This window comes from Lycium ferocissimum, chromosome 7, assembly GCF_029784015.1.
Source record: "Lycium ferocissimum isolate CSIRO_LF1 chromosome 7, AGI_CSIRO_Lferr_CH_V1, whole genome shotgun sequence".
In the NCBI taxonomy this organism is placed as follows: Eukaryota; Viridiplantae; Streptophyta; class Magnoliopsida; order Solanales; family Solanaceae; genus Lycium; species Lycium ferocissimum.
Window position 1 is genome coordinate 17,146,941 of NC_081348.1, and position 22,376 is coordinate 17,169,316.

At 33.6% G+C, this 22,376-nt stretch overlaps 1 protein-coding gene and 1 pseudogene across 2 annotated transcripts in view; one reads left to right on the forward strand and one right to left on the reverse strand.

The window, feature by feature from the left end:
* Nucleotides 1–1,487: 1,487 nt before the first annotated feature.
* Nucleotides 1,488–22,376, forward strand: part of LOC132063556 (pathogenesis-related thaumatin-like protein 3.5) — a 26,242-nt gene continuing 5,353 nt past the window's right edge. The window contains exons 1-3 of one of the 2 annotated variants that reach the window (XM_059456149.1): nt 1,488–1,679; nt 1,764–1,997; nt 3,324–3,815. In XM_059456149.1, coding sequence (XP_059312132.1) covers nt 1,631–1,679; nt 1,764–1,997; nt 3,324–3,790 — 750 coding nt within the window. In that variant the 5' untranslated portion in view covers nt 1,488–1,630 and the 3' untranslated portion in view covers nt 3,791–3,815. Of the gene's footprint in view, nt 1,680–1,763; nt 1,998–3,323; nt 3,816–22,376 lie in introns of those variants that run through there. The other variant, XM_059456150.1, reaches the window with a different exon arrangement.
* LOC132063559 (ras-related protein RGP1-like) overlaps nt 5,565–22,376 on the reverse strand; it is a 28,661-nt pseudogene continuing 11,849 nt past the window's right edge.

The window sequence follows — 22,376 nt, forward strand, 5'->3', positions numbered from 1 at the left end:
GTTTTTCTTTCAAAACATTTTTCTCGTGTTGAGTTTCTCTAAGGTTAACTTTGAGAAAACTTTATTTTTCTTTGGATTCTTTTAGCAAGACCTCCAAAAGGTCAATCTTTTCTTTAGCTTCCATAAGCTTAAATTGCAAGTCAAACTTCATGGTATCTCTAGAGATACGTGAAGTCGCGGTATCTCTATCAACAAGAAGCTTTTTAAACTTTGCCGCCACCGTTTTATCCACGGGAATGCTATCTTCCCAACGAAAATGTTTGCAACCGCCCATATCCTATAAACATTACAAGAAAATCAATTTTTTTAAGTAAAATATGTAGATAATGTGAAAAAAAATTAAACCCTAAAAAATTGTAAAAACACTTACTTCGGGCACTTTACATCGCCAAAACGATGCCCCGGATTATCTTGGGTCCTTGATGTTCTTAGCTTACAATAATGACCACATTCATAAACATCAGGTTCTATAGCAAAATTTGACGTTTCAGAGCTTTGAGACATGATTTTTTTTTTTTTTTTTTTTTTTGGCGGGAGGAGGGGGGGGGGGGGGGGGGGTTGCAAAGTACGTTGAAAAAGTGAAAAATGGAGGAGGTGAAGAAGAGTAACTTGGAAAAATGAAATTGGTAGGGTTTTTATTAAACCTATATTGCGCATTAATTTAGCGCGCAATAGGACTAAATTATAAAATTTGTAGTTTAGTCCTATTGCGCACTAATTTAGTGGGCAAAGGGTAGTTTGATTACTTTTTTTTTATTGGGTTATTTTGGTATCCGAACCCCCTTTTTGATTCATTTAAGTTGCGGGCTCATGAAATATATATTGGGAATTAATTGCTTATACGCAAGAAGATGAGCACACAACAAAAGTGTTTTCACTTTACAACATTGCACATGACTTCGGTTAGCTTGGAAATTTATCTATAGTTTGAATTTCTAGTGTTCAGTATTTCCATTACTAGCTAGTAATCCTTGCATATAAACAGGCCCTCAAGGATTTGGCTTCTCATCATTTCTACTTGGACGAGAGACACACGTCATAATTTAAAATTAATAGTTAAAATTTAATTCATCAAAGCAAAATCCTAACTAGAGTAATAGAGTTTAAATTTACTAGTCTTAAACACAAAAAAATAATTAAAAAGATTGTGATAACGTAAATCTAGCAATTTTTAATTTCATATTCATATAGTTTATACACCGAGCACCGAGATGTTGAAACTAGAACGAGTCTAAAGCTGGGGGAAGAAACCTTCCATAATTTTCCCTTCATTTTCTCAAACAACCATCTATTTTTCATGACCATTCATTTCATTTAGGTAGACAAAATCAATGAAATTATAATTCTTCTACTTTTTCAACCATTCTTTTTCTTTTTCACGATTTACAAAAAAAGAGATTTATGCACATGTGAAGTTAACCCTCCCTCTAATTCATGCAATTCATTTATGATTGATAGACAATTGGACCTTTTGTCACATAAAAATTTCTCAACTGCTCTGACACAGAATGCCATAAATAGCGTATACAACTAGCAAGTTCAATTCATGTCAAGCTTAAATATACACCATCAATTTTCAGATCCAAAAACCCAAAAATCCTGAACTCAAAAACAGTCAAAACGAAATCAAATGGTATCACATTTCTTGGTTCTCCTCCTTTCCCTTCTCCTTTTCATTGGTAAGTAGAGTAGTATTTCTTAACCCTATAGTTCTTGAAGATGTAAATATACTCTTTACTCAACACTTATATCTGATCTTACAGGCGGAGATGCTGCACTTTTCACATTACAAAACAAATGTAATATAACAATATGGCCAGGAATTTTATCAGGAGGTGGTCATCCCTTGCTAATGAATGGAGGGTTGCAGTTGCAACAAAATGAGACTGCACAAATCAAAGCACCTACTGGTTGGTCAGGTCGGTTCTGGCCACGAACCCAATGCGAAAACTGGTCAGGCAGCTGGCCACGAACCCAATGCAACTTTGACACCACAGGTAAACATGAGTAAGAGTTATCTGATGGCACTTATTTGACATGTGAATTGTGGACCCTAATTGTTGAAGGAAACAAAAAAAAAAAAAAAAAAAAGAGAGTACAAAGATGTGCATGGCAGCTTTACTAAATGAGGGATATATATGAGTAATTAGAGAAGTCACCCTTTAGTAACGTGGGTGATGTGAACCGTATAACGTGGGGTCCGGTCCACGATATACAATTATAACTAATATAACAATATGTATAGATAAAGAGCAGACATATATAAATAGGATATATTAAAAAATAATAATGCATAGACGATTTTTACTTGCTTAAAATTTATTAAGAATAGTTACATATTTTTTTGATTCACACTACAAGAAGTAGTTTAATAATATAGTAGGCTATATAAAGATGTTTAATATATATCATACAATATAATTTTTGAAATATCTTTTTTCTTGTAATAACTAGCAGTGGATATGTAATCAATAATCATCCATGCAAAAATCGGAGACAGCCTCAACTAATCACCCTTCACTACTATATATCCACCATTACGTCAAAATCATGGAATACTTTCTCATTGTTGTTGGTGTCATGGAAACTCAAATTTGATGAGGAAGATTATTAAAAGACCCCTTTTTTCTAATTGTAAGATCGAAAGAGAGGAAAAGAGTAAAAAATAAAAATAAAAAATTATAAGGATAAATAGCATCCTTAGAATAAATATATAGATTTGCCAACTCATAGGACCAATTATCTTACATTGGGATCGGTTAATATGTAACGGTTGCCACTGGCACATCCCGACCCCTTCCAAAAAAATTTCCCCTCCATTTTTTTTAGTTTAGTAGGTTAGCATTGTCCCTGTTTTGCAGTTTTCAAATTTGGCCTTCACTTAGTTATCGTTGACTTTTTATTACTTGAGGCTCATATTTGTACATTTGAACCAAATAGTTATCTGATGGCACTTATTTGACATGTGAATTGTGGACCCTAATTGTTGAAGGAAACAACAAAAAGAAAATACTATAACAAAAAGAAAAAAAATAGAAGGGAGATGCAAAGATGTGCATGACAGCTTTACTAAATGAGGGATATATATGAGTAATTAGAGAGGCATTTGACTAAAAGATGGAAGGGTAAAATATAAAAATGTCTATATAATGTGCAGATAGGGTTATTTTGTGAGCTTAAAATTGAAAGAAAATGTTAACCTACAACAACCTTGTAGTAAATTAGCAAAACTATCACAGTGCCCTAGACCTAAACCACTTAAACGTCGAACTGTGACAATGAATTGATGTTGCTTACACTAAATTTTGTGTACGCCACTGCAGGTAAAGGGACATGTGCCACTGCTGATTGTGGCGGAGTACTCCAATGCAATGGTGCAGGTGGCACCCCACCAGCCTCACTAGCAGAGTTCACACTTGATAGTCCTATGGATTTCTATGATGTTAGCTTTGTGGATGGTTTCAATATTCCCATGTCAGTGTACCCTTCAGGTGGATCTGGAAATTGTTCAAATGTACAATGTTCTTCAGACATAAACTTACAATGTCCTCAAGAATTACAAGTGAAAACAACTAATGGTACAATCATTGGATGTAAAAGTGCATGCCTTGCTTTTAATAAACCAGAGTATTGTTGCAGTGAAGAATTCAACAATCCCAACATATGCAAGCCAACAAAGTACTCACAATATTTCAAGACTGCTTGTCCAGATGCTTATAGTTATCCTTATGATGATGCAACAAGTACTTTTACTTGTAAGGGAGCTGATTATTTGATTTCATTCTGTTGAAATATCCTTAACAAGTTATGGGCTATTATTTAAGTGTTTGTTACACTAATTTCTGAAAAGTTTGTGGATTCAAGAAATACCCTTTTGAATAGGGCAATATGTGGATGAATATTGATAGATAATAATAATAATACGTACATGAAAATCATGTGGATTCACAAATCCGTTTCTTTTTACTTATCTTTTATACTGAAAATAAACTTTCTTTTTTACTTGTTCATTTTAGCAAACCAAAAAAGATTTATTATTTTCTCTCATTACTCCATTACTTAGTAAAATAAACCCCTAATTAATACTTTCTTGAGGAAAGTATCAAATATATATGGGCTAAGTAATAAGTAATGGAGGGGAGTATTTTGCAAGGATAATATTCAAGCAGGGGAATATCAACTGTATAATGATTGGTTTCAATTGAACCCAGTAGCTTATCTCACATATTGTATATATATATATATGTGTGTGTGTGTGTGTTGAAAACATACTAGATAATGTGTTCTGAATCCAAAAATTAAATGAAGTATGGGTTCAGAAAATCCCGAACCCGTAAAATCAAAATTGTGAATCAGCCTGGCATTCAAAATGGTGATGAAATAAATGATACTAAAACGTAAGAAATCTGGGGTGGAAGCAAAATCGTAAGTCCACATTTTTCTATTCTAATCAAAAGAAGTAGGGATTGATTCTTGACACATCAACAGATGTATTCTTGACAAATCAACAGATGTAGTGCATTTGGATAATTGGATATCAATCAAATAGATTATGATAATTAGCGGACAATAAGAGTGAAGTGGGATATCTTCATATCAACTCATCAAGTTGTAGTACTAATCTAAACTTTTGTAAGGCGTTGTGCAACAACTGGACCTAGCCATTCGCACTCTGCTGGTGTAATATGCAATCTCCTGTGTACACATCCTTAATCTTAAGTTTTATCTTTCCTAACATAAAAAAAAAAAAAATAAAAACACTCAAGTTGTGTTCACAATTGGACTGGTTACAAGGGGTTCTTTCGAGAGGTAAGCGTGACTCCACTTTCAACTTTGAAATAGGTGCGAGTTCGAATGCTTAAACTGAAAAAGCTCTCACGGAAGGGTATTAAAAAAAAAAAAAAGAATTGGACTGGTAACCAAGATAATATTTGGGCCGAAAGCAACAGCCAATAATATCTGAACAAAATCCGAGCCCAATCTTATCCAATGGGCTGTGATGCGCTGACACTCTAAACAAAAAGTTATTTGAATTGAAAATTAAAATTAAAGAGACGAGAAACCTACATGAGTACTTGCGCTCGAAATATTATTGTCTAAACCTGCAAAGATGAAGAATTAAATTAATTTCATTAGACGATTTATACATATTTGTTTCTTCACCATTTAGATACAAGACGAATTACAACTTATATTATTTTTTGTATAATTTCTTAATATCTAAATTTTAATTAAAAAGGTATTACTCTAGCTCAACTTTACTACAAAGTGAGTCGAATTGACCCTTAATACGCCCAAAAACCTAAATTGGTACAGAGAATAGTATTTGAAAAGATGTTGTCTTCTTCGAATATCTAATCACACAGGCCCAGGGCCTTTAGTTTTTAAACATTTGAAAATCTAGTCCTCAAGTTTCATTGCCATCAGTTGCATACTTACCAGGATAGATGTAAATTTTCTTAAAAGAAGAAAATTTAACTACACTGGATAAGTCTACGTTGAAAAGTGACTAACGAAAGGAAAAACAAAAGTGAAGAGAAAGGAAGAAAGAGTGCATGCCATGCTTCAGCAGATGAAAGAGTGCATTCATTGCAAATATACATCAATAAAAGTTTCAGTGAAGGATGATTAGTTGTGGTCGAATACAACATCTAATATAAGATCAAGATTAAAATTTTATGGCTTCCACCTTTAATTCTTTTTACACTTATGAAAGTGCAGATTAGACAAACAAAAATGGATGAATTGACCACCAATTTAGCATGTTATCGTAGCACTCACTTTGCATTTGATAGACGTGCAGAGAACTGAAATCTGAAACCGGTAAAACATATACAACTTGACTCCTATGAAGATCTGCAACAACTGTACGAGCTCCCACTTGGTACAGGTTCTTGGCCAGGAACAACAATTTCCTTTCCCCTGAGGAGAGCTGAACTCCCTGCAGCGGATTCAGCCTCATTGGCAACAAGGGACTTCTTGCTGACAACCCTATATATCTCTGTCAAGACATTAACAAAAGCTGTCTCTACATTTGTTGCTTCTGAGCCGATGTTTCAATAAAGAACAGGTTCTCCTTCTCAGCAAACTCTTTGGCATCCTCAGTAGGTACAGCACGAAGACTACCAAGGTCAGTCTTGTTGCCTACAAGCATGATGACAATGTTTTTATCAGCATGGCCACGCAGTTCCTCCAACCACCTAGCAATGTGATCAAAAGATTGACGTTTGGTGATATCATGAGACCAGCATTGCTCCAACAGCACCTCGGTAGTACGCACTTGTCACTGCCCTATCTGGAGCCACACACCAGATATAAGTTTTGAGCACAAATGCCACAGAGTATCAGAAAGTAAACAGACATTTCTTGAGCAACCACAAGTATAATCACGTATTATCATGATAATGCATGCATATTGCCATATTGAACAAAACAGCTAAGACATCCAGAATGATTTGGCACATTTAGAAGCTCATACTCAACATGACAATATGTCAGCGTGATAATAGACAAGCATAATCATGCATGATAATGCACATTCATTTGATTCTCCATCTGATTTAGACTAACGGAACTATTAAGCCAGCAAGAATCAACCAGCTTTAGGATTGTTCCACCTCATTAGTAATTCATGGACTATATCAAATTCGTCAACTATCTTTTAGAGGAAAACATTGTTCTTTCTTTTGCAACTATTTCTACCCTTCTGAGAGGGAAGCCATACCAGAAAGGGCAAGAGAACACATCAGAGGCATGTCATAGTCCAGATTAAAGAAGTGCAGCAAACACAAGTATTATTCATTCAGCGGAGTTCTCTACTTTCCTGATTCAATATTAGATTGAAATTATATTGAAGTTCTATACATTCAACCGCATATTGAAATTCGATTTTCTTTCTTGGGAGGCTACTCATTTCCCACATGTATACCTTCACACAAAACTAAACTACTTAAGCATTCTGGTGTTCATCGCACGTGACTAGTCTCATGGAGAAATATCTTCCACATATTTACTCATGATAATATTTCATCGGTTTTGCTAATCCAAAAAAATCATTGGTTGTTGTTAAGACACTATACACCAGATTCCACGTATTCACAGCCCCTCCTCAAGGCACATAAAATGATGCGCAATACATTCTCCATTTGAAATAGAGTACTGATAATTATACCTGCAGCTATCCAACACTCCTAAAATGAAAAAAAGGAAATAAACGTTACAACTACCATTCTCCCCAAAATCAAAGCCAGACTAAGGCTGAGTTATTCATTCAATACAGAGTTATCGTTCAGCCAGCATAGATTGTATTAACAGTCACCTACCTAACTTACATAGTTTTCTTTTTTTGTTACGTGAACCGACTTGCAAATGTAAAACTTATAAATCAGGGAAAGGAGTTCCCCATGAGTTTGTGAAAGATTTTAGGTAGCTCAAGCACCTGTCCACTCTGTGGTTGGAAAATCCACTAATAGCAAAAATTTCTGAAGTCTAAATCTAAAACCAGGAGGCAGAGCCTTAGAAACAAGAACAATCAAAGAAAATGGTAAGAACTAGACAACAAACAAAATGAACAAGTCTAAAGAAAAATAAAATAAATAGCCTATTTCTCCAAGCTTTTGGGAAGCTAAAATTACTTTTATTGGAGATTTGACGTGTTGGCCAAAAAAAGAAAAAGTGATTTTGAGCAGTAGTTAGTTAGGGAGGAAGCTATAATTTGTAGCTTCTTCCAAGGAAGCAAAAGTAGAAAAACTACTTTTTTCCAGGACAAAAATATCCTCATCAGTAAATTTTATTTACCAAACCTTCCCCTTATTGATTTCAAAGGGGAAATCAACCAGAATGTTATCTCTTTCTTCTTCTTCACCTTGATTTTTTTCCATTATCTGTCCAACTCTTTCTTTCAGCAAATTTTACCAAATGCCAAAGAAAAGACTAAACAATTTAATTTAATTGAAAATTAATTAAAGTCTCTAATAATAAATAATAAAAATCATTTTCTTTTAAAACAATATTCATTGCAAAGTAAATTTGCATTTGTATATGTTCTGTCTTCGCAATTTGACGTTAAAGCGCATTTTTTTGAAATATTAGCCAAACACAAACTCGCTTTGTAATACTAATAAGAAGTGTTTCTAACATAATTTGACAAAACACAAAATGCACAGCTTCGAAGTACTTCTTTAAATAGCATTTTTGACACAAATTACTTAAAGTAACAGATTTAAAATGTTTGCCCAAACAAATGCATAAAGTCTTACCTAAACTCCATAAATATGGACATAGTAATGAAGTCATGTTACATGTACTCCTAATTGAATAGCTCAATGTACTCAAGGACATTTTGAGCTCCAGGGTAGAGTTCTTTTTACGGAACTGTACCCAAGGACTCAATTATTACCAAATCAGCTGTTATTAAAGTGAAACGTAGTACTCGAGGTCAATTATTTGAACTCAAAGAAATAATTTGAGGTCATAGAATTTTGACTAGCTGGGTGAGGAGCAATATTTTACATCCAAGAGCTTGATAAAGAGGAGGATAACTAGCGTCAGTTGGTGTTTCATGTGTAAGAGGTCGGGAAGTCTACTATTCACCGACTTTCCAACCATGCGCCACTCGAGATTTCTCGGTTATCAAAAAAGAAAAGAAAAGAAGTCGAGGGACGATGTGAATCACTTACTACTCCACTTTCAGGTTGCGCACTGTTGTCGAGCACAATTTGGGACGTGCTTAGTATTAAGTAATGATGGCTGTTGTTAGAGATTCCTTACTAAGTTGGGTTTCAGAAGGAAAAGGAGGATGTGTAGAGAAGGGGAATGGAACCTTTGGCATTTTGGTGTAAATTGAAAAATGCAAATGCATAAAATTTTACTAGATTCTCTCAGTACCCTACATTCGGAATATGTAATTAGATGTAAAGGCGCTGTGTGTTCTGGCTGTAAATAGAAGCACCAGTTAAGATTTTTTATATCTTTACTTATTTAAGATACCCATACTCACCCATTTTGCATTTCATACAGGGACTCCCTAGACGGCTTGTGCTTAATCAAACTAAAGATCTCGAGGTTAAGGCTCATCTAGTCAAATTCTATAAACTCTACAGTTAAAAGACTTAAAGCATAACATTTCCAAATTTCAGTTTTCTGGAAAGGGCGTAACATTACCACTTCTAAGGAAACAAGGTGATGAAACACTCGATTCTCACACATTTCAAGTATGATGAATGCTAAATGTTAATCCAACTCCATTGTTTACTGTTCATACATATAAGGGCAGTCTTAAGAATCGCAAGAAACTATTAAATACTACGGTTGGTGGCAGCTGCAAACCTCAATCCAATAGACTATTGAGTAAGTTGTGATCACCATTTGGTTGATCAGTGTAAAATAAAGCCATCGAATAGGTTAATTAAATCAAGATCCACCACTTAGCAATAAGTGATCACTTGTAAATCCCTTCGAAAAGCCAAAAAGTTGTTACTAAATCGTTCTATAGTCATTGTCTAACAAATCAGATTACCATTTGAACAAAAACATGTATCAGCAGCATAAATACCAATCACACAATTCATGATCAAACTTCACAATTTGGACTAAATCACAACCACCGCGACATATTAACAGATAAAACACAGTAACAGTAGATCACGATCACTATAAATAAACCTCAAGAAAAGTCTGTTATAATCAAATTACTACCTTTCTTGACCAGCAGTGTCCCAAATCTGAGCTTTGACAGTCTTGTTATCGATTCCTAAAGTCCTCGTTTGGAATTCAACACCGATGGTGGCTTTCGAATCAAGACTAAACTCGTTCCTCGAAAACCGGGACAATAATTGCGATTTTCCAACTGCAGAATCGCCGATCAAAACCACCTTGAACACATAATCTATCTTCTGATTGAAATCCCCTCCATATAATTTTGACATCTTTCTTATAAACCAAAAAAAAAAAAAAAAAGAACTAAAACCCGATCGATCAAATAGAAGAAAGATCGGGTTCTTGAACTCGTTAGTGCTACTATTTCATAAACTTGGGCGTTCTTTTCCCCTTCAATTTAATATGCAGACAAAATACAGAGGGAATTGGAGTGCAGGGGGTTAGGGTTTAATGGAAAATTGGGAAAGAGAATGGACATGAAGTTGTAAAAAGGGTTTTATATGTGTTTGACTGAGTAATCAATCAATCAATTGTGCTGTTGGAAAGGTCATAGAGATTCGGATGTTTGTTTTGTTGGTTGTCTTGTCAGGTTGGAGGGAATGAACCGCGTCCTCGAGCATGATTAACGGCTTTGCGCCTCCCCTCTAACTATTTTAAATTTTATTCTTTTTCCAACTACACTTCTTTTTTTGAAAAAAAATTAAGGATAAAAAACACACCTTAACTATCTCTTTTGCTTTAATTTTGTACTTAAACTATTATGTGTGAGAGTTTCCTATTTAAACTATCATTGTGGGTTCATGAGAACACACCTCATTAAAATTGAGCAGTAAACGCGTGAGGTATGTTTTGCAAACTAGTCGGTGATAATTTAAGTAGGAAACTCTCACACCTTATAGTTCATGTAGGAAATTCATAAAAAGGGTGATACTTGATATGTGTTTTTGATCAATATCTTCCAAGTATTCCATATGCAATAACGCCTAAGTATTCCATATGCAATAACGCCTATGGTTTGGGGAAAACCTTAGGGGTCGTTTGGTAGCATATTAGAGTTATGCAAGTATTAGTAATACAAGGATTAGTTATAGAGAACTTATGTATTATTTTATATAGCGATTAGTTATGCGAGATTTAGTTATTACATCTTCTATCCTGCATAAAGTAATTGATATCAACTTATCTCTTCTTTAATCTTAGATTTTTGCTATGTTTGATTAATAAAGTAATGCATTTAATGTCGTAAACTTCTATTTTACAGGTTTATGTGATTTAGAAGTGATCGGAAAAGAAACCAAGTTTAAACAAGTCAAAAGAGGCCAAATTGAAAAAAACAAAAAAAAAGGCTAAATGTGCAAAAATGGGTCAGATCTGCAAAGCTGAAAATATGGGGCTGTTTTGGTCATATTTTAATGTGGGAATATTGGGAGCTATAAGAGCATGACTTGGGAGAAATGATTTTCATCTTTGGCCATTTTCACAAGACTTTTGGAAGCTAGGGTTCTTCAACCAACACTTTGGAAGAGAAGATTAGAGCACTTTAATGAGCAAACTCTTAACCCTTTGTTCAATTTCTTGTTATGTATTGAATATTTAAGTGTGTTGTATTTTATTCTCTCACTTGTATTCTTTTTTATGAGAATGTCCATTATCAAGTGTTGAATTAAATCTCTTGTTTTGTTTATGTATTGAACAATTTTTAATTCTAATGAAGTGGGTTAATGTTTCTCTATTTACTCTTCAAGCTTTAATGTCATTTAGTGGTTGCAAACATTAAGCGTGCCTTTTTACCTTGACTTTGCTTGAAAAGGAAAGTCAAGGTTAGGAAAAGAGTAAATAGCAAAGATTTGGAGATTTAAACCTCATCTAATAACTTGAGCTAGAAATAGGAAAGTTAACTTGAGGTTAAATTGATTGTGCTTAATATCACACTCTAAGGCTTGAAAAAGCTTAGGTGAAATTCATTGATTTGGTCGAAAGACTTTCGATGAGATTTTAGAAATCATTATCTATTAACATAAATACATTTCTTAGTTGTAAAATTGTAAAATACATTGGATCTTTACTTGAGAGTAATTTCTCTTGTTTTCCTTTGCTTATGAGGTCATTGATCATTTTACCCGCTTTCTAGTTATTTTTATCTTTGTTAGTTGTTAAACCGAAAATCAAATATTGAAAAAGTGATTGGCTAAGCTTAGTTGGTGATAATTCCTTGTTTAAATCGCTTTTATATTGTTCCCTGTGGATTTGACCCCGACTCATAGTTGGGTAAATTATATTGCGACGACCATGTACACTTTCTCTTTGAGGAGTGGATTTGGACGTTACCAGTAATACATAGATTCCCTAAGTTATACATGTCACGACCGTCCGAGCCATGGCGGGCCCCGCAGTACCTAAAGCACCGCTCATACTCATCGTACCCGTCACGGACACACATACTCGCAGTGATACATGAATATACATAAGCCCACGGTCAGTAAAATGATATACAAAAATATACAACGATGTATTCGTGAGACACTACTACTGCAACGTCGTATCTACGAGCCTCTGCCTAGAAATCTTTGAGAAACATAAGGAGCGGAGACAGGACCCCGTCGTACCCAAATATGTACAAAAGAATACATCGATAATCGGCGCCTCACTTTAATAGTGGAGTGCTCTGTGCTAGTTTTATAGACTCACCTGAATCGATGCGCCTCCCCTTGCTGCACGTAGGCATAACCACAATGTCCATAAAAAAGAAAGACGTCGGTACGAAGAACAATGTCGAGTATGTAAGGCATGAACAATAACAACATGTCGAAGAGATAAGAAACATCAAGTGAAACAATCTGCAACTGAATATCTCTTAACACAGAATCATGCATGCTAACTTACATCATAAACAACATCATATCGCGTATGCATATATGAGCCGCCCGACCATATAAGTACGGTGTGATCATCATTAGCATGCGTCTAGGCCTCCCGCGTCTGGGGTAAACATCTTATGTCGCCCACTAGTGGTGTCTGCCCATGCCATCTAGACATGGTTATATGCCGCCCGCCTTAGCGGTGTACGCCCGTCCCGTCTAGCACGGTGTAATCTCAATATTACACACTTATCATAAAGCATGCATAAGAACTCAAGTACAAGCTATAACTCTATCGGGGTGACGTAAGGTCGAGAACTCCCGATTCCATTATGGAATAGTCATGATCATTATGTCTCGCACTTTGAAGGAACTTGCATTATAAGGTAGCCGACAACGATGAATAACATCGAGGAATCAAATACAAGGATGGATTAGCTTCATAAGACTATCGTATCATAAGCTTTAGAATCTCTAGACTTGGACTCATCATCGTCATTGTCATATTCTGACAACGCATCTCTTATCTTTATTTCATGAGAAGCTCTTAATAATCATAGACCTATAGTTTCCGGAATATAAGAAAGTCATGGAAAGATGAAGGAAGTCATGCCTTAGAAAGAAGGGACTAGTCTTACATACCTTTTATGCCTCTCTAACTTTGCCGACTAAACACTTCCTTCCAAGTTCGTAATTCTACATTCAAGAGAGTTTGTATTAAGGTTAGATAATCGGTAATATACTTAAGCTTAAGCTAAAGCGACTAAAAGCTAATGAAAATGGGTAACACCTCCTTTGTTTCTACAACTTTCTCCATTTAATATAACAACTCCCAACGTCAACAACAACATCCACAATTTTATGATCAATAAACTTGTTAAGCTAGATATTATTCAATTCTCAAAATTCCCTCTTCAAGTCATCCCTAACCATGGTCATCACCCAACGTCGTATTCATCCACATATAATGCTTCTTCAACATTTTTAATATCATCCATAACAAGATTATACCCATAACATGTCAAGAACTATGATTCAAATTAAGTTACCATTCAAGAATTTCACTATTTTCATATTTGTACTCCATTTTCCACTTTCTTCCATAATTCAAGTCTTCCAACCATTCAATACTCTTAATAGCATGAAATGAACATAAAACTCACCTTTGATTGTGTAGGAATGGGTTTTGGATGGAAATGCTTCATTTGGAGAAAACCCTAACTTCAATTCCAAAGATATGTCTAGCTTCCATCAACCCTAGTTAGCATTTTTGCATTTGATTCTACTAGTTTTTTGGTACTTGATCTTTGATTTCCCTTGAATATGTGTTAGTAAGAGGTGTGGAGGGTTCTAGAGGTTTCAAGAAGTGAGGAAGAAATGAGAAATGAGAAATGAGAAATAAGACTTTGGGGTCATCTTTTTATAAAAATTAAAAGTTGCCCGACGAGAATTATACGGACCCTTATACGGTCTGTATAAGTGACCATATAACTCCATCAGTGATGGCCCTTCACTGTGACTGTTATACGGACCGTATAATACTATACGGACTGTATAAATGGTCGTATAATCCACCTTCTCTCCGAACTTGTTCTCGTCATTTCGTTTGATCTTCAATCCTTATGGAACCTTCCTAATACTTGTTTAGTACTTCATTAACAATTTAAGGAGCATTATAACTCTTCCTCAAGACATTATTAGAACAGCATCAGCTCGATACTTTACAAACCTTTCCCAAAACACGACTTATGCTTCGCCTTCCTCAACGAACTTTCTCTCTTGCCTCAAATGTCTTTGGAATCTTAATTAGGATCGTTAGTACCCCTTCTTACTTGTAGGGACATCATATACATCTTATCCTACGTCAGCCTATTTATCGCACAACGACATGAAATTTTCCGAGGCGTAACAATATATGTATTAATTATATGGATTTCTAAATTGCAAACAGAACATCATATTAGGTGTGTTGAATTTCTTACATAATAACAGAATGCTACCAAACTTTTACTTATTTATACAAGATTTAATACATAAGTAACTTAACTCCTAACCAACTACCAAACGACCCCTTAGTTCAATATTTATATCAAATTAATAAGGAAATCTCATTAGTTCACTTATTTAGCTACCTGAACTTTTTGTCTCGCCCCAAAATTTTAGTGGGATGAATTGTCACCCGATGTCTTAACTTGATCGAGCGATATCATGACACACGATTAACACACAGTCGACTAAGCGGTATCACCATATGTGCTTTATGGGTCAACACTCCAATGGGCTAGCACCTTAAATAATACCTCCATTTTTAGCATGGTATAAGTTTGGACCAAATGTGGCTCTTCTTACTATCCTACACCGGCACATGCAGTTTCAAATAAATGCCTCAAATCGTGGAAACGAATATACTCTCAGTCCTAAGGTTTTCAAGGAAGTATCTAAATATCTCTAAATATCATCATTTGACCATGTTTAGGTCCAATTAACATCAAGAGTTTGTTATAGTTAGTCCATGAACATCTAAAGTAGTGATCTTTAAAAACGTCAATTTCATCATCAAGCTTGAAAACAATTTAACTTAGGGATTAATTAAAATTTTGACTATTAATTTCCTTATTCCAAATAAATAAATACTCTTAATGTTTAAAAATTTAAGATCGACTAAACTTATAGAAATGATATCCTTATTTGAATTGTGTTATCTAACTGTTTAACTTAGCAACTTAAGGCCTATCAAAAAACACTAACTACATAAGAAAACGACCGACGAATGAAACAACAAAGAGAAAGACACAGCACGTTAACTTAACTTTGTATTTTTCTACCTAAAATTTTATTTTAGTATTTTGACAAATTAAAATTTGGTTTAATTTTTTGTTCTCCGAAAAAATAGAAAGAATCTCCATAAATTAGAGTCTATCTATTTATCCAGATCAGTATTTATATGTTTATTTATCTATATATCTTATGTGCATTTTCACATTATATTTGAACTTCTTTTGTCTCAATCAATACTTTTCTATCTATCAGTATTTTTTGTGACATTTGAAAGCTCTAATCAATAATTAGGATAAATAAATAACTAAGAAATATTTGAGAATATAAGAGAGAGAGAGAGAGCTGGTTGACAAGAGTAAAAACACTCATGATTTTGCAAATACAAAGATTTCAAGTTAAATGTCCGATTAATTTTGTATCCTTTGAAAATCTATCTATATAGAATAGGAGAGGCAGATGTTTGATAGAATGATGAGTTTGATCACAAGAAAATTTCTATTTAAAAAAAAAAAAAAGACAAAAAGAGAAAAGAAAATAATTAAGAAAAACTAATTAACACAGACATGCACGATTTATTTATTTATTTTAAAAAAGTACACCCATAATTTATAAAGTTGCTAAAATTTAGGAATACATATTATCTTCTTTCTTTTTTTTTTTTTTACAATTTTTTTTTGTTTTAATTCCTAACACACACATGCACGCTAAAAAATAAAAAAGTACACCCGCAATTTATAATGCTAAAATTTAGGAATACATATTATCTTCTTTCTTTTACAATCTTTTTTGTTTTAATCCCTTTTTTCCTATTTATGTTCTATATTAAAAAACAAAAGGGGTTGTAAGTTGTAACCGTTTTTAACTCTTAAAAGTAAATCAAGTTGTCACTCCTTTATAGCAAACAAAAACTCAATTTTTAAAACTTCTCTCATTCCCCCTTCTCACAATTAGTTTATCTTTTTTTATTTTTTTTATTTTTACAGTGATGTTTTTTGCTGATTTGAAGTTTGCATGTTACCTTGCAGGTATGAATTGACAATATATACAAGCAAATCACAACAAGCAATACACATCCTCCCGAAGGGAAAGCATATAATCAATAATGAGATTTGGCACCGAGTCAATGTTTGATTCTGTTACTTTAGAGATTATTCATTTATAATTCCATTCTGCTTCTCCATTTCTCTCTGCATTTGTGCTTTATATTATTTTTAGTTCAATGTGATAAATTTTTTTTATTATTCATGAATTCTTTATGTGATTATTTTTCACATTGTTCATGTTCTGTTTTTGCTTTTCGTAATGTCGCCCGACTTTAAGTTGCATATGCGTATAAAAAAATCTACATAGTATCTAACGTAATTTGCATATGCACGTAGGAGAAGGACCAATGTTGACATGAAAAATGTTTGCCTATATACTTTTACTTATATTGGATGCGATCTCCGTTCTGCTGTACCATTTTAAGTTTATTTATTATATGTTCAATTATGTACAACAATCACCTTTTATTTGTGTTATTGGAGGAAATAGAAGCAGTTTGAGGTGTTCACACGAAGAGGAAATGGCTTCTCGTTTGAAAGATGGATAGGGAATACAAAAATCACTCAGTGCATAACAGAGAGAAATGTATAGGCTAAAGAAGCAAAGTTAATAGAAGCTTGGAGTAGCAAGCAACAAAAGTTGGCTATGGAAATATTTCATCCAAAGACAAACATCCAACATCCAAGCAAAGTTAATAGAAACTAATGTTAGCATTATTAGGATGTTGTGTTATGATTTTCATGTTCTCATGGTTTAATAGATAGGAAAAAAAAATATCCAACTACTATAATCTTTTCCTTATTGTTTTACCTGAATTCATTTTGACGGATGAAAAACTTAGCATTTTAGTTGATGTACTGAATAGTTTTAGAAGTGTTCATGGAACTCAATATAGTTTGTGTAATATAATACAACAAACTCCGGTTAGAAATAACCAGTATTAACTAATTAAAGTTGTTAATTTGTTTGCTAGAACGTAACAATTCTTTCATATATAAACATGCAAGGTAACATTCGTATGAATATTAATTAATTGCTTTAATTATTGTGTATGCCCACGAGGGAGAAGAATTAGTAATTTAATAAGATAAATGACTTAATAAGACTACATAATCCATTTAGTATTCACTTTATTTATAGAAAAGGAAAAGAAAAAAAAAGTTCAAAATGAATTGGATTTAAAGATATATTCTAGGTAAAGCAAATATTGTAGATGATCATTGCTAATAGTTCGAGTACTAACAATAATAATTTAATATTCTCAAATAAACAAAATATTATATATATATTTTTATTAATTTTCTTTATATCACCACGCATCACGCGGGTACTAATACTAGTAGAGAGTGAAAGAAAGAGGTGTGGTTGACAAGGGTAAAACTCTAATGATTCTACAAACACAGCGTTTTCGATGTGAAATGTCGAATCAATTTTTTACTCTTTGAAAATAGAATTCTTATTCGCTGAATTATAGATATAGTTAAATATTTGGATGAGCTAATATATTAAAAATTTGAATTAACAAAATAAATTATCAATTAAAGAATTAAGCCTTTGGATTAACTAATTAACAAAAGAACCCGGTTTAATTACTTTTCAATATTTTCGTATAAGAGAAATTAATTTTTGAAAAGCTCTTAGAGTAAATTTGTTTTCATAAGAAGAGTATTGGCTGTAAATAAATAAATAAAATAAAGCAAAATTGATTATAGGAAGTATTAAGAGTCATATTGGTTAAAATGCACACTTGAAGCAATAAAGAATATAAAAGATGGTATGTGTTCTAAATGAGTTGTCGTTAATTATATTATAGATTATATTTGCATTAATTTCAAAAAATGACAGATTCCTCTATATTTTGCATATAAATTATTTTTTATAAAATATTGACACAATATTATTCTTTTTTTAAAGAATTTATGTCACTGATCAAATTATTTTAGGGACCATAGGGCCAATATCTGATTCACAAATCTCTAAAAGTCCAAGAAACTTAAATTTTCAGGAGCTTATACCTTTTTTCTTTGATATTTGTTTACTAAATCAAATTTATTATTTAACAATATTTATATAATTTTTCTAAATTCGTCTACTCATTGATACAGATACATGCAGAATGAATTTGTTTATTTTATATATGCAATGTTCTTCGTTAACGCTGAACACACGTGCAACGCATGTACACTTAAGACTAGTATGTTTTATGAGTCTTAATGGTAGCCCTCCTAATGAAGAAAAATGTTTTGAATTGTCTTTATAGCAGCAATCGTCTTTATGACCTTAATTACTCTTATAATTTCATAAAAATATTTTCAAAAAAAAAAAAGCTAAATACTTTTCTATATATATGATCTTTGGGTCATATTGTAGATAACAAAAAAGACAAAAGTAAAATCCAAACTTCTTCTTCTCCTTAATCTTTTTGGGTAAGTGTTTGGAAGTCATTGTGGAACCTTGGGGGGGGGGGCGAGCAAATGATTTGCACCACAATCGATCCGAAATTGCTTTCAAGGTTGGTTTGTCACGCGGCGTTAATCCAATAAGTTGATTCTATCATTTTGTTCATTTTACTGATTACTATTGTTAATATTTCCAACAATTTCAAAGCGATTTGTTTATACAATATTGATCTATAAGATATGGAGAGGTAAAGTAATTCTATTCATAAGATAACAGTGCAAGCCGACTAGGCCGCTACGTATGCTGTACAACAAAAATAAGAGCTGACAAGGCTACATAACATCCCAACTACATATAACTCCGTCTCGCGTACCTCTACGAGTACGAGGCTATAGAAAAGGATAGAGAATAAGGCCCCGTCATACCCATATATACATCGCTGTCCAAATGGCATGCTGTGGGTGCTGTGGCAGCCTCCGGAGCTGCAAGTGGAGCGCACCGTGTAGCCGGGCGAAGTGCCTGCCGAGGCCGGATAGCATGTTCGGCTACCCGAACACTCGGCGGCGTGAACGCGCCGCCCGACGAGCGACGTCGACGAAACAATGTACCGAGTATGTAAGTGCAAAGGATGGCCGAAATTGAACCGAAAACAACACAATCTAGGCCCGAAGAATGCCCCTTCGAATATCTCACCTCGACTTTGTCTCATATGAAATGCAACATAATGCTACTATATATCTCGGACCAAGTGACCGAACTCGAAAATCTCACCGACCCGTCGACCGGGCAATCCCATCTCCACCGACCAGTGGCCGAAGCAAGAAAATGTCTCACCGACCAGGGCTGTGCTAAAGAAAAAAATATACACGTATCACGCAATATCATGCATATCTTTGCGAAAAACATTGATGCGTAACATGTCTCTCCTGTCTCTCTATAAACTCAAGGACGTAGAAAGGGGAGATGGCCCCTCAGAAAGAATAACATAACACTCAGAAACTATGCCACAATATGACAAGCTCTACTTTGACAAATCTCTAGTCATAAGGTTCTTTACGCTCCTACCATATATGGAATCATGCCAAGAAAAGAATGAACAGCCTTAACATACCTGCAAGTTCACTTCTCGACTTTCCAACCTACTTTCGGTCTCGCAATCTACATATAAAATCATTCATACTATTGTTAGGCTTATCGTCGTATGCTTATCTTAAGCCTTCAAATTAAATCCTTTTTAGAATCTGCCGAAATTCGGACAGCATCTCCCCTATATCTTCTACTCGCTCCAATCTTCAAAACAACTCCCAAAGCACAATAAAACATCAACAATTCCATAATCAAAAGATTACATTCAAACTATGCTCATTTTAATCCTAAAACTTCTTTTCATAATCAATCCATAACAATAACTTCATACAACCCCTTATACAATCGTATATGACAATTCCTTAACATCATTATTATCCCTCATAACAAGATCATGCTCAAAACATACTAATAATTATAACTCAAGTTAATTCACAACTCAAAATATCATCAAATGCGTATTTGAACTTTTCCTCCAACTTTCTTCTCCTCAAATCTTAACATAATTACCAAATAAACTCATAAACATGAAATTAAGATGAAATCTTACCTCAAAATTCAAGAACACTTCAATTCCATTGTTACTCCACCTTAAAAATACTCACCCAAACATCTTCAAGAAGAGGAGACAAGTGTAGACCTCACTTGGAACCCTTAACCACTTTAATCTTTGTTACGCCCTATTTGAACGGATCCAAGATAGTTTGCAACTTCCCGGTTCTTCTAACTGGTTTAAAAAGGGTTAAAGTAGCCACCTTATTTTTTAGGAAAATCAGGAAACCTATATGTATTTGTGTGTCTACTCCATTTTAGTCCACAAAATATATGAGATTCTGGATAAGGGTTTTATTTACCCCGAGGGGAAGGTATTAAGCATCCCTCAGAGCCTGCCCGAAGACAGTTCTTAGACTTAGTTTAACTGAACATTAGAGGGAGATTATCTATCTGTTTATCATTATTATTACTTGTTTTCAAAATGTTATGACTTCATGAATAGCTACACTAGGTGATAATATACTAAGTATATACAGTGTATAAAAATGTATTTATATCAAGTATCAAGTATTCATAAAGAATGTACAGTAAAAAAGAATATATAAAAGAGTATAAAGAGAATGTACCTCGTAAGTATAAAAGTATATTTGTTAGCACAAAGAGTGTATAAATATGTTAGTGTAAAGAATGTATAACTATATTAAGAATATATAAAAAAAAATGTGAGACGATGTAAAAATAAATATATCAAGGATATAAAGAATGTGCGTCTATGTAATGTGCGTCAATGTATATTAAAAGAATGTATGTATATTAAACATATAAAGAACATATTTCTAGTGTAAAAGAGTGTACGTCAAACCTAAAATGTATAAAGAATTGTATAACTAGGTATATTAGTGCATAAAGAATGTAAAAATAATTTACGAATATTCATTATTGTAAAGATTTTATATAACGAAATTATTCGGAAAAAAGGAAGTTTATTCGACTTGTTTCTACCATTTAGTTAAAAAGAGTGTTTGTTTAATGAATATCATATCAAAAGAATAAGGAACAAAATAATTGTAAAAAGTATTGGTAAAAAATAAGTATAAGGAATTGTGGATAAAAAATGAGTGAAAATGTAAATGCCTCGAAAGAATAAAAGATTTGTAAATGGACGACTTAATATTTGCCTAGCGTCAAAATGTGGATTTAACTTAATTAAAATATGTATTAGTGTACACGAAACAATATAAAATGTAAGTTGTATTAAGAGTGTATAGAGAATATAAAATAGAGGATGGACTAGTATTTTTGCCTAAACGTCAAAAGTGTGAATTTATTTAACAAAGTATTTTTACCAAGTCAATTTAATCTAGTTATGAAGAACATTGACTCGCCTAAGTCTTGCCTAAAGCGAATGACAATTTTAAGTTTAACAAACAAGGCGACAAGTAAATAAATGTATCAACCCGTTATTCCAAAAATAAAGTTTCCACTATACTATGAGTTTATGTTTTGTACGATATAAAAAAAAATGAAAGTAAATACAAACGGTGATTCGATGAAGAGCCTTCGGGTTTCTTCCGAGTGTCGTCTTCGGATGTATCTCCGTGCACATGTGATAATACTTAGTAAAAGTGTTAGTAAGAGAATAAATAACTATCGAATTAATTAAAGAAATAATGAATAAACTTAAAATAAAAAACCCGTCTTTTGTACATAGGAGACCTTGGAAATCGACGGAAATTTCTTCATCGGCCAAGGTGTAGTATCCGTTCAATCCCAATTATAATAAAATGTAAAACATCGATCCAACATCGAAAACAAGAGAGGATCCGAGCCAAGACCACTAGAGAAAATCAAAAGTGGCCGGAGAGGTACGAATCACAAGAGACACCAAAAATGTACAAAACCTAGACCAAACAATGGCCAAACTAGTAGCATCACGATGGGGAGATCAAGAGCATAGCAATAGTTACCCGAAACTTATCAATTCCGGCCTATCAAAGCCCGAACAAATCAGAAAAATTTAAAATCCAACCAATAACCAAGTTAGCAACAAAGAATGCA